The sequence below is a fragment of the Rhinopithecus bieti genome, unplaced genomic scaffold (assembly GCF_001698545.2).
Source record: "Rhinopithecus bieti isolate Rb0 unplaced genomic scaffold, ASM169854v2 scaffold_23460, whole genome shotgun sequence".
Classification (NCBI taxonomy): Eukaryota; Metazoa; Chordata; class Mammalia; order Primates; family Cercopithecidae; genus Rhinopithecus; species Rhinopithecus bieti.
In genome coordinates, this window is record NW_016811040.1 from 835,348 (window position 1) to 848,403 (window position 13,056).

The 13,056-nt window shown below is 43.0% G+C and overlaps 1 protein-coding gene across 9 annotated transcripts in view; it reads right to left on the reverse strand.

Moving 5' to 3' along the window:
* Window positions 1-13,056, reverse strand: part of THRB (thyroid hormone receptor beta) — a 377,294-nt gene that overhangs the window by 18,127 nt on the left and 346,111 nt on the right. For all 9 annotated transcript variants that reach the window (XM_017893417.1, XM_017893418.1, XM_017893420.1 and 6 more), the window contains 2 exons: window positions 12,749-12,954; window positions 2,678-2,824 (listed from right to left, as the gene is read on the reverse strand). In XM_017893417.1, the coding sequence (XP_017748906.1) occupies window positions 2,678-2,824; window positions 12,749-12,954 (353 nt within the window). The remainder of the gene's footprint in view (window positions 1-2,677; window positions 2,825-12,748; window positions 12,955-13,056) is intronic.

Sequence of the window (13,056 nt, forward strand, 5' to 3'; positions counted from 1 at the left end):
TGCACTACAAAGAACTCAAACAAATATACAAGAAAAAAACAACCCCATCAAAAAGTGGGCAAAGGATATGAACAGACATTTCTCAAAAGAAGACATTCATACAGCCAACAGACACATGAAAAAATGCTCATCATCACTGGCCATCAGAGAAATGCAAATCAAAACCACAATGAGATACCATCTCACACCAGTTAGAATGGCAATCATTAAAAAGTCAAGCAACAACATGTGCTGGAGAGGATGTGGAGAAATAGGAAGACTTTTACACTGTTGGTGGGATTGTAAACTAGTTCAACCATTATGGAAAACAGTATGGCAATTCCTCAAGGATCTAGAACTAGATGTACCATATCACCCAGCCATCCCACTACTGGTTATATACCCAAGGGATTATAAATCATGCTGCTATAAGGACACATGCACACGTATGTTTATTGCGGCACTATTCACAATAGCAAAGACTTGGAATCAACCCAAATGTCCATCTGTGACAGACTGGATTAAGAAAATGTGGCACATACACCATGGAATATTATGCAGCCATAAAAAAGGATGAGTTTGCGTCCTTTGTAGGGACATGGATGCAGCTGGAAACCATCATTCTTAGCGAACTATCACAAGAACAGAAAACCAAACACCGCATGTTGTCACTCATAGGTGGGAACTGAACAATGAGATCACTTGGACTCAGGAAGGGGAACATCACACATCGGGGCCTATCATGGGGAGGGGGGAGGGATTGCATTGGGAGTTATACCTGATGTAAATGACGAATTGATGGGTGCTGATGAGATGATGGGTGCAGCACACCAACATGGCACAAGTATACATATGTAACAAACCTGCACATTATGCACATGTACCCTAGAACTTAAAGTATAATAAAAAAGTAAAATAAAATAAAATAAAGAAAAGAAAAACCATATATTGCAACCTAATCCCCATTGTGATGGTATTGAAGGCGGGGCCTTTGGGAGGTGATGAGGTCATGAGAGTGAGGCCTTCATGAATGGGATTTGTGCCTTGTAAAAGAGATCCCAAATAGCTCCTTTGTCCTGTCCATCATGAGGGGACACAATGTGAAGACAGCTGTCTATGAATCAGGAAGCAGGCCCTCACCAGACAATCTGCTGGTACCTTGATGTTGAACATCCCAGCCTCCAGAACTGTAAGACATAAATTTCTATGGTTTTTAAGCCACCCAGTCTATGGTATTCTGTTGTAGTGGCCTGAACTAAGTCACCTGGCCCGTGAAGCTGGGGCTAAGAGGGTGGCAAACGTGCTCTCTCAGCTAGGTCTACGGGCAAGATATCTGTTTCCCGAAGCCCACTTCCCTGTCCTTCTGGGTATGGCTTCTGTGGGGGCTCAGAAATTGGCAGTGAGAAGTGTCCCCATAATGTCTGAGGTCTCTGTGTCCCTCTGATTCTAGCTGGGCTCCCATTATTGCAGACGCAAAGACACAAGAGAGCTGGAAGCCACGGCAGCAGGGAGTCACTCCAGGTGTGGAAACTTAGCTTCTTTTTAGGTGAGACCAGGATCACTTATCACTCAGCCTGCTTACCTAAGGGGCTCACAGCTGCCCGTGCCCCTCTCTATTTGGTATCTTTCTGGTCCCCTTTGAAGGTATGAAGAGCAATAGACAAGCACCTTATGAAATTTGTTTTTAAAGTTCTCCAGAAAACATAACCCCATTTGATTAAAAACAAAACAAAACAAAAGGAAGGTTAGAGGCAGGATGGAAATGTAACAGATAAAATAAAAGCAGTATTAGCAGCTGAACTTTATGGAATACTTATTATATCCCAGGCACTGTCTAATCTCTTTACAAATATATTATCCCACTTAAAAATACTTTCAACAGCTCTAAGAGGTAGACACTATTGTAATCCCCATTTTAAAGATGAGATAAGTGAAGTTTGAAGATATTGGATAACTTGTTTAGGATTCTTGCCCATGTAGCTGACTGTAGAGACTGTGGCATCTGCCATCACAGGGCAGGCCTGATAAAGTTAAAGTGTCCCAAAGGGAAAGTTGATGAACTCTGGTGGGACAGCTCTACAGGGTGCCCGGAAGATGGGACAAGCAAGAGTAAGCTTATAGGAAAAGAGGAAAGATTTGTGGGGATATTAAGAGACTGGTTCTGTGAGGGGCATTTAACTTATTCTTGAGGATTAAGAAATGACCACAGAGTCATCTCACTGGGATATGCACTGGGAAGAATACAGACCTAGATTCCAACCATGATGTCACATTTGGATAACTCAATCTCCTTGATCTTGATTGCCCCCTCCGAAAATGCGGTTCATACAAGCAACCCTGCAAATCTGTTAGAAGGATTAGATTTAATGTGGGCAAACCCGAATACCTGACTGTGGTAACTAGGACGTCGTAGGTGCTGAATAAATGGAGTCTATTGCTATCATTGTTTCTCAATGCCTGGAATCAGGGGGATGAATAGGATCTTGATGGGCCTTACACGGACAAGCTAATGAATGATGACTAAATACAGAAAGTGGGGAATACAATGAAATAGAATGCATTTTCATTTTGTACTGACGTTGCTTTCATATGATTAAGTCCCTACTAATTAACATTAAATTGTAAATAATACGCTGTATTCCTGGAAACTGGTGAAACTATAATTAAAAATAATGCAGAAGGAAAACAACATCCTCACCTCACAAAACATAGGCAACTTTTTGGCAAAATCCACCACTCTGGTAATTGCTGGTGTGATGATTTTTGTAAAATGGCTGAAGGCTTCCAAGTCAACCTTTCCACCTTCTGGGGCATTGACTATTGGTGCTTGTCCAATGTCTTCTGGCTAAGGAGGAGAAAAAAGAAAGATTTAAATGAAGAAGTTGAAGGGAGCTTTATTTATCATAGTTCTTATGTGGCAGAAAATCTCTTCTGAACTGATATCCTGTACAGTTTCCAGTTTTCATATCATTTATTAACAAACTGCACAGTTTACACATCACTTATTTCTTTGAGTAAAGACACATGTCTTGGCCATTGCTTTCATAGGCCCCCAGTGACAATGTTTACAGGACTGTTGCTGCAAGAGAGAGAGAGAGAGATAAGAGAAAGGACAGGAATTTGGGTCCTGCTTCTGAATGCACAAAGGGTGTATACTTAGGTAAGGTGACATAAATTCCAGGGGCTCTGGGATGGCATATTCAGAGTACTGTACATGCTGGTGTGTGTGTGGGGGGGAGGTGGGCACACTGTGGGCAATGATAGAGCAGAGCGATGAGTGGGCCCTAGCAAACAGTGCCCTGTGGATTCTTGCTTCTGACCCAGCTGGGGCTTGAAGTTCCCCTCTGCCCTACGCACTCCAGTTTGAGGGGGTCTCAGCTGAGGGTTGAGGGGGAAGATTGCTAGGCTGTCCACAGGAAACTTGGCAAAGCTTAGGGCAGAGTGGCGAATTTACTAGTATTTAATGTCCCTAGGGCAGTTCTCTGCTGTTTATTTGCTCAAGAACAATCCATGGCCTTGCTGCTCAAAGTGTAGTGCAGCAGCCTGGGTGTCACCAGGGGACTTCTTCTGAGGCCCCTCCCCAGACCAGGTGGTACAGAATCAGCATTTTAGCAAGACCTCCAGGTGACTTATGCGCTTCCCAATGTCCACAGTAGCCATCTAACTCGTAAGTTTCTCATTCAGTCACCTCCCTGATGTGATCTGTGTCCATGTGTCTCCTGTTGTCACCCAGTGCTTCCTTCAGGAAGAGTCTGCTCCACTTCTCCTCCTTGTCTTTGTGATGTTCATAACCACCATTTATTGTTGGCCTACAAGTGAGCCAGCCGCTTTGCATACTACCCCGTCTCAAGTAGTCCTCATTCAAATCCTGATTTGCAGGTGAGCAAACCAGGGATCAGAAAGGTTAAGAGCAAGCTGCTGAGGCCAGGCCTGCGATCTGGGTGACCCTGACTCCACACAGCAGTCTCCCCAGAGCTCCACACTTCCTCACCCCTACTGCAAGGCTTTTACTCCCTGTGGACCTTTTGACACTAATGAACAGAATCTCTACTCCTCTGAACACCCTCCTTGCCAGCCTCTCCAGCTTCTCCCAGGAAGATGTGAATGTGACCAAGGAGATCACAGACTCAAGCCCTACCCAGTGGTGGTGGCCACCTTTGCCTAGAGCCACAGTGAATAGATAGGAACAAGGCCAGTTCTCTTTTCTGCACCCAGGGGCTTGGAGATGGGGGTGGGGAAGGGGGATGGGAATAAGGAACCGATACTGTGAGTGAGCTGAGCAAAATCGAATTCCTCCCTTGCAGAGCAGTGAGGACACTGCCAGTGGTGAGACTAGCCTAACATAGTGGCCCCCAAACTTCACTGTGCATCAGTCTCATTTGATTTCTGGGCTCCAGCCCCAGTGTATCTGATTCAGCAGGTCAGGGATGGAGCCTGGGAATCTGCATTTCTAACAAGTTCCCAGGAACGTGCTGATGAAGCTGCTCTGGGCCCACTCTTTGAGAACCACTGAGTTAGCAGTAACCAAGTTCAGCTTAGAGTAATCCAGTTCCCTTGCTTCCTCCCACATATCTCCCATTACTGTTCACATCACATTTTTAGTAGAATGAAAAGCAAAAGATGATTCTTTTACTCTTTTTACTCTTCTTGCTGCCAGAGCACCAGGGTCAACAGGAGCAGCCCAGGAGTCATGGTTACAGCCTCAGGGGAAGGTTTTAAAAACATATTATTAATACAGAACAAATGCTGGCAGCCTTTAACTTTTTTTTGACCATCCAGCAGTGTCTTCTGTTTATTTTTTACTTTATTTTTTTTGTGTGTGTGTGTTGCTGGCAGTGAGTGGATGAAACCTGGTTTCTGTCATGTTTCATAATGATTGACAATGTTTTGGGGCAACTGTTGGCATAGCAAGCCCATGGAAGTCTACTGTTCAGCTCGCTCTCTGGGTGCAGACAGAATTGATGAAATAATCGCATGTACAGCCTCCTTCTCCTTCCCTCTTTCTCACCTAGATTGAGCTAAAGGAAAAGGTACCTCTGTTCCTCTTTTGGGTAATGCTGCTCCCCGCAGCCTTCAGACATCCCTGCTCTTCTTTATAATTTCTTCTCATTCCTGAAACTGAGGCTCATCTCACTGACCTTGTCTACTTGACAGGTCTTTTATGAAGATCAACTGATAAAAGGAATGTGGGCACACATTCAAAAAACGTCATTTTGGCCTGGTTGAATCTAAACATTGCTCAGTGAATACTGATAGAGCTAACCTGATGTATTCAAATGGCACTCAGTGTCCTTTGAAATGCTGGTGGGTTAATACTGATGTTAATTTTTTCATTCAATTTGTGGGTGTGTAGGTTATTTGAATTCCACTTGTGACGTGTAAAGATTTGAAAAAAGGAGAGAAAGTATGCGAGGAAATATGGCAATTTTAAGTAAAACTAAACCCCCAAATGTAACAAGCTCACAAGTTTTCTGATGAAAATATATATCAAGGTAGAATAAAAAATTTACTTCTAAGCCTCTGGCTATTTAATGGACTATAAAATTGCTAGAAGTAAAATTGTGAACAAAGTAAAACCCTTCAATTTTATCATTAAGATTTTTTTCCATAATGGATCTTAGATACCAGAACAACAAAAAAGAATCTATCTATCTGTCTGTATATATCCATGAATTGACCCAAGTTAACATCAGGTTAATCAAGGTTGAGCAGTGAAACCCTGTTTGTTACTTCCCTGAAGATTTTTCACCTATAATAAAGATACATAACTTTCTAAAATATTTGGAAGATGTTAAAAATAGAGTATAAATATTTGACATTAGTTGAACCTATCAGATATCTTATTACAGCTAATAGCCTTGTAAACTACTATATAAAATACATTTGCTCATATACACATATGTATTTATGTGCTCAAGATCAAGCTCCAATACTGATAAGTCTCTAGCTTGCTTGTAGATTCACCACTGCAGACCTGTGGGGAAAGCCTGCTTTTTGCCTCTGTGGATCCAACTGCCTTAGCTAGCTCATGGTGGTATTTTCAACTGTCATTCTGATATTCTCTCTTTGCCCTGAATGGACCTCCTGAGCTAGCCCAGCTGTCTTCTCTATGTCTCCCCTACAACTTGCCTTACATTTTCCCATTTCACTGCTGCCTTCTCTCCAGACTTTTGCTTTCTCCAAAGCCCCTACTTCTGTCTCTCATCTCTGTCTTTTCCAAATCCTATTTTCTCTTCAAGACCCAACTCAAGTTCTAGCTTCTCCTAGATGTCTTCCCAGGTGACCTCAGTTTGAAATTATGTTTACCTCATTTGAACACACATGGTGGCCCATGGCTATGAGTCATATGGTATTTAGGCATTTATTACTATCACTTTTTATTATAGTTATGTAAATCTATCACACCAAAGATACTAACTTAAGGGGGTAGAGAATAAGTCTTACTCGTCTTTGCCTACTGTGTACAAGGCATTAGGCCAAGTTGTGGAGGATAGAATGCTTATTGGTTGAGTGAGTGAATGAATGTATACTTATACCAGTATTTATTGAGCAGGTACTATGGGCCAGGCCTAGTTTTAGATGCTGAGGTTACAGCAATGAACAGTGTATCCTCAAGGAACTTGCATTGTGATGAGGGGAGATAGACAATAAATAAGAAACATGTATTCATGGAAGAATTTGTGATAAATCTAGAGGTGACATGATAATATATGGGAAGGCAGGAGAAAGGAAGGTCAGCCAAGGCACCTCTGAGAAGCAATGTGTGGACTTTGACTTGAGGAATGTCAAGAAGGTAGTCTTCCTTAGGGCCAGAGGAAGAACGCTTAAGGCAGAGAGGAAAGCCAGTGCAAAGTCCCAAAGCCAGAAAGGAGGCCCATGTGGTTAGAGCCCAGTGATGGCATGAAATGAGGAAGCGGAGGTAGGCAGGGGGACCCGTGATGCTAGGCATTGTAGAACATAGAAAGGAGATGGGCTTATTCTAAATGCAATGGGGCATCTACTGAAAGGCTGTAAACAGGGCATAGACATGACACAACGGTTACTGCATGGAGAAGATATGTGAGGAGCCAAAGGAAAAAACAGGCAGGCAACAGCTGTGGTTTGCGCAGGCTGAAGTGCACTATGGGGATGGCAGTAGAGATGGAGAGGCCTAGAGAATTCCAGTTGTATATTGGCAGCTGAAAACAGGGGCTGAAAGTGGACTGGCTGTGGGGTAAGGAATCCAGAATGACTTCTTGGGGTAATAGTGGTGGTGGAGGGTGTAAAAGGAGAGAGTCAGGTGTGTGTTCAGGGGTGACCTTAGCCCTTGCTCAGCACGGGTGAGGCTGGTATTATACAAATCATGACCAACTGGCTTTCTGCTTTGACTATTTCATTGGTATTGTTCGAGGTGAGTAGGAAATGCTGCCAGCTGACCTCTTTGCTGAGTCCTTGGCTCTGAGCCAGGGACTTCTTGGCTTGAAAAGGTAACTCTCTGGCACATGCAGAAGGGAGTGGGGCCAGATGGGACTCTCACTTCTGCACTTGTTCATAGGGTGTCTTCTTGTGCCTTTGCCAGGCTAGGCAGGAAGACCTGGGCAGATAATAATTCAAGGTCCTTGGGCCATGGGATATGACTACAGCCTCACCCTTTTCCTGGGATGAGCAGGAACAAGATGGTGGCAGTGCGGAGTGGTGGTGGTAAGGATGGTGCACGTAGTAACCACTTATGTAGTTGCTAACAATATGCCAGGCAGTGTTAAGCCACTTGTATCTATTGCTTCATGCCATTCAGCAAGGGCATAAGGCATCTGAGCCTTAGAGAGGTGAAATAACTTGCCCAAAGTCAAACTTAAAAAAGCAACAGAGGCAAGCATGGAACCTGGGCTGTCTGGTTCCAATCCCCATTCATGTAACTACTAGATTATCTTGCCTTCTTCTGATGTTATTCTAATAACTTGGAGTGATAGATGCCTTCCTGACATGACTGCACGTGCCCTATGAGCTATACACACAGACCACATATGGTCTCATCACTCACCCTATCTGACCCTTCTGCTTATGCCCCTTGTCTGAAGCTACCCTCGTTGAGTGTGTGAAATCAGACAGTATCTCTGCCAGGGAAAAAGTAGGAAAGGTCTCCTCTGATCCTAAAGGTCACATTTTATACTTGGGTAGACATTCACCTAAAGCTACAACTTTGCATGAAAATTAAGGGAGCAGAATAATGATACGACGTCAGCAGACAATAATAAATGATGTCAATAGACAAGATTGTTGCTGTCAGGGGCTGCTACTGGAGGTCTAGAAGCGAGCTACCCTCGGTGGAGCGACCTGCTTTCCCTTGTTTGGCATCAGATGCTGCTTGTTCTCTTCTCAGCCCACTTCTGCTTTTCATCCTCACTGTCATCACACATGAATTGTTGGTGGTGAAATTAGGCATTTCTGTAGCCTCAGAGATTTGAGTAGATTGGAGAAAACTAGAAAATTATATGATTTAAATGCTTTTGGGAGAAACTTTAAAGATTGGCTTTAGATTTATTATGAAAATCTTAATGGCTTTTGCAAAAGTTCCTCATTTGCCAAAGACCCTAATTTTCTCAGACCCAAATATAGATTTAAAATCCAGATCAAATCACTGTCTCTGTTTCTTTTTCTTTTCCTTTTTTTTTTTTTTTGAGACAGGGTTTTACTCTGTTGTCCAGTCTGGAGTGGAGTGGCATAATCATAGCTCACTGTAGCCTTGACCTCCTGGGCTTAAGTGATCCATCTACCTCAGCCTCCTGAGTAGTGGGGAACCACAGGTGAGCATCACCAAGTCTGGCTAAATTTGTTTATTTTTTGTAGAGATGGGGTCTCGCTATGTTTCCCAGGCTGGTCTCACACTCCTGGGCTCAAGCAATCCACCCACCTTGGCCTCCCAAAATGCTGGGATTGCAGGCATGAGCCACTGAGCCCAGCCCTATCTCTATTTCTGACTTGAGTGCTGGTCTTAGAGTGAAAATGAATCCTGGTCTTAGACAAAAAACTATGTCAGTAGTTCCTTTGAGGGAAGAAGGTATGTACCCATTCCAGATAAATGAATACTTTCAGCTTTAATGACGACATGTAATCCCATATGACATATTTTTATACTATTGTTAACATGATAGGCCTCCTCAAATTTTTTTTGGAACAAAATGGGACATCAACACATAAAAGATAAATAACATGTGGCAGTGTTGCAAGCACAGGAAAAGGGGTATTAGCATACAGAAGAGGCAAATCCTAATGTGCAAAAGCCTGTTTGCTACATGATACCTTCTAGTACATGAATACCATTTAGCAAAGCTGCCTTTAAGTAAAGATTCTTAACGTCTTTGCAGGACTAATTCACTACTCAAAAGAGTGAAGTTTTCGTCCTGAGCATAAATACTCAGTTGGAGTCACTTTTCTGCAAGGAGTATGTGTAAATATGTAAACTGGCTAAGACACAGGGCTTAACTGTACTGTCTCCAAGGATGGGTGACTGGAACTGTATGTTCAGTTCAGCAAATATTTATTGAGTTCTGTTCTGGTTATTTATTGCTGTATAACAAACTACCCCCAAACTTTGTGGTTTAAAACAACAATTTTTAATTTTCTTTCAGAGTTCTGGGGATTGATGGGCACAGCTAGGGGGCCCTCATACAGCTGCTGTCAAATGGCAGTAGAGGCTGGTGTCATTTGAAGGCTTCTTTACTCACATTTCTGGTTCCTGGGCTGCTTGGGAGTCTCTCCTTCTGTGTGGCCTTTTTACATGGCTAGCTTGGGATTCCTCACTGCCTGCTGGTCTCAGAGTAGTTGGACATTTATTATTTTTTTGTTCTTCTTCTTATTATTTTTAAATATAGAGCCAACTGCTATGAGAGACCAGGTGGTTTCCCTCCCCCAGGATACCCAAGTGGAAGCTGCAAGGCTTCTTATCACCCAACCTTAGAAGTAACGTAAGTATCACTTCTGCCGAAATGCACTGTTTAAAGGCATCACATAGCAGCCTAGATTCAAGGGGAGAGGGGAACAGACTCTACCTCTCCTGGGGACAGAATGGGCTGTGTATACAGGGAGAAGAAAGAATTTGATGGCAGCCATCTTGGAGAAAAGCTACCACAAGTTTCCATCACACACAGCATAGATACTCAAGTGTGGAGGCTGAATGGAACATTGTCCTCCTGTGAGGAGATGCAGGGGTTATCCCAGGCACAGAGGGGGATAGGGTGACAGAAATGAAGTTCGTTGTAGAGACAGACAGGACAGTGGAGGAGTTCTGATCTCTTCCAATAACCCTCTAGGGAAAAATGGCTTGGAGAAGCAGTTATTTACATTTGAATCAAGAGGGACAATTTCTTGAGGAGATGAAATATCTGGAAAAGATACACTTTGTGTCAGCCCTACAAGGAGAAGAAAACTCTCTTGCACGTGGGTAATCTCATGGTTCCGACAGAAACCTAATGGCGAATCATACTGTGCCGTAGATTCTTTCCATAGATGGTCAGGCTGGTGAACTGTTAGGAGCCTTTAAGTGAACAGTGCAGACCTCAGGACTGGTTCTAATAACTAGATATTGTGCTGTCTTTGCTGAAGATACCACACAGCATGAAGATATTTGATTAAATTTTGCTTTATAGAGGTGGTTTCTCTGCTTCCAGACATAGCACGTCACCTCCTCACAGATGCTTCTTCTGACCACCATGTTCAGAAAGATGAAGTCTCTCCCCACTTCCAGTTCACAAACTCTTTGTCCCATCACACTGTTTATTGCCCTCATTGCACTTACCACTACCTGCATTTATTTTGTTTGTTTATCTCTTATTGTCTGTCTTCCACTAGAGGAATGTGGCTGACTTATTTAGTTCCTGGCACATAGTATCCACTCAATAAATGTTTCTTAAATAAAAGAACAAACCTTTAAAGTCTGGAAAGAAACACCTTGTGATTTACTCAGACAAGTTTAGTTAGACTAGTGTCCATTCTCTATGGGGAGTAAAGACAATAAAAGTATAAAATTCCCAGGAGAAGTCCAGGATGAACTTCAAATCTTCTACCTTACTTGGAATTCAGCTTGGTCACTACTTGAAATCAGGAGACAGTGCCAGGCCTGGAAGTGGTTTCTACAGTGTCCATTTATGGGTGACACATTTAGGGAAAGGATAGATTTAAGTTTGCAATTAGGTAGGACTCTGTCTTGCTATGCCTCAAGTGTATTGTGTTAGAATTGGTCTATCAATCCAGAATTAGTGCTTTTGAACTTTCTGGTAGATATATCAGGGTGGGGGTGAAGATGCAAGATCAAGGCACTGAGAAGCTGCTCCTCCAAAAGCTGGCATTTTCAGAGGCTTTTGGGTTTGTTCAGGTGCCAAGAGTGCATAGGGTAGTGGGTAGAGGCATAGATCCTGGAGTTGGCTGCATCCATCACCACTATTTACTAGTTGTGGGAGCTCAGGCAAGTTTCCTCAACTTCTCTGCCTTAGTTCTCTCTTCTGTAAAATGGACATATTAACCACATCTACCTACAGGATTGGCATAGGAAGTTAATGAATGAAAAGCACTTAGAATAGTACCTGGCATATGGTAAAGGCCATCTAGGTATTGGCTAACATTGCTGTTAATGAAAGCCATCAACAAAATGCTGGCACTATTGTTTCATTACAATGAAAATAATTGTGTCAGTACAGGTAAATTATGCTTAAGCTTTTTCTTTCCAAAACTTCCTTTAAGGTTGTTGTTATGTTGTTTTAAGAAAAAGATCCACTATCTCACTGTAATGTTAATGTTGAAGTACAGGGATAATTATACCACTATATCTTCTTGTTCAGATGGGGAAGTACTCTAACGTGCCCTAGGGATACATACGAAACCACAGAATATCTGTTGTCAGGCAGGTACTTAAAAAGGGTTTTACATCATAAACTAAGAGCAAAGTCAGTCTCAGATGGTCCAGCACTAGTGAGGTGGGTAGTCTTTCTAATGAGGTGGGTGGAGAGCCTGGACTTGGAACCAGAAGACAGAGTTGGCTTTGGTGCCTGGCTTTTAGCAGTGTGATCTTGGGCAAACGGCTTAAGGCCTTGGGCTTGGTTTGCACGTCTGTAAAATGGGGATAGTAATTCCAGCTTACCTCAAAGCACTGTGAAGTCCAAATGAGAAATGAATGGGAAGAACTTTCACAACAGGTAATTTTTATAAGAATATTAAACACCAATATTGCAAGGGTCTGGAAGGTCTTTTATTTCTGCACACTCACACCCACCAACCCCTATCCCTACTCCCTCATTCCCATTGCCCTTCTCGACTCAAGCTCATTTAATTTAAGCTAAAAAATTTTGACTTCTGTTGACGTAAAAATATACTAGAGGTCTAGAGGCTATTCTAAAGGGAATATTTGGGATTGAGTTTAGGGACTAAATATGCATATACTGGGTATCTGAGGAAAGAAATGGATGTAAAAAGTAAAAGATGGCAGACAAAACATTTTACTAATTAGTTGGTCCAGGACTGGTCTTTCTAACAGTAAAAGCAAACTGATATAATGTGGCCTAAGAAACTGTTTTAGAATTCAGCAAATCACAGAGTAGATGGTAGGAGTGGCCTTTATACTCACACAGACCTAGACTCAAATCCTAGCTTTGCAAGTTACTCAACCTCTCAGAGCTACAGTTTTCCTATCAGTAAAATGAGGCAGTAACACCAGTATCCCAAGGTGTTGAGGACTGAACAAATTGAGGTAGAAAACACTGGCGTATAACTGAAACTGATCTGTGCAAGGAAGCCTTACCAGGAATTTCCGTTTTTGCTTCCAGTGGCTGCCTTGGGCGTTGGTCGCCACGTGGGCTTCGGTGACAGTTTTGATGAGCTCCCATTCCTCGTCTGTGGGCTCTGGCTTGTGCCCGATGGATTTCTGCAGTTCTTCCCGCCGTCTCTTCTCCCGGTTCTCCTCTATCAGCTTCCTCTTGGCCAGCCTCTTGCTGTCATCCAGCACCACTGGGAGCGGGAGAAAGATGAGACAAGGCACACAGATGCTCCCAAGACACACAGCAAGCTGCACTTCCTGGAACCTCAGGGGTGGGACCACTGATGCACAGA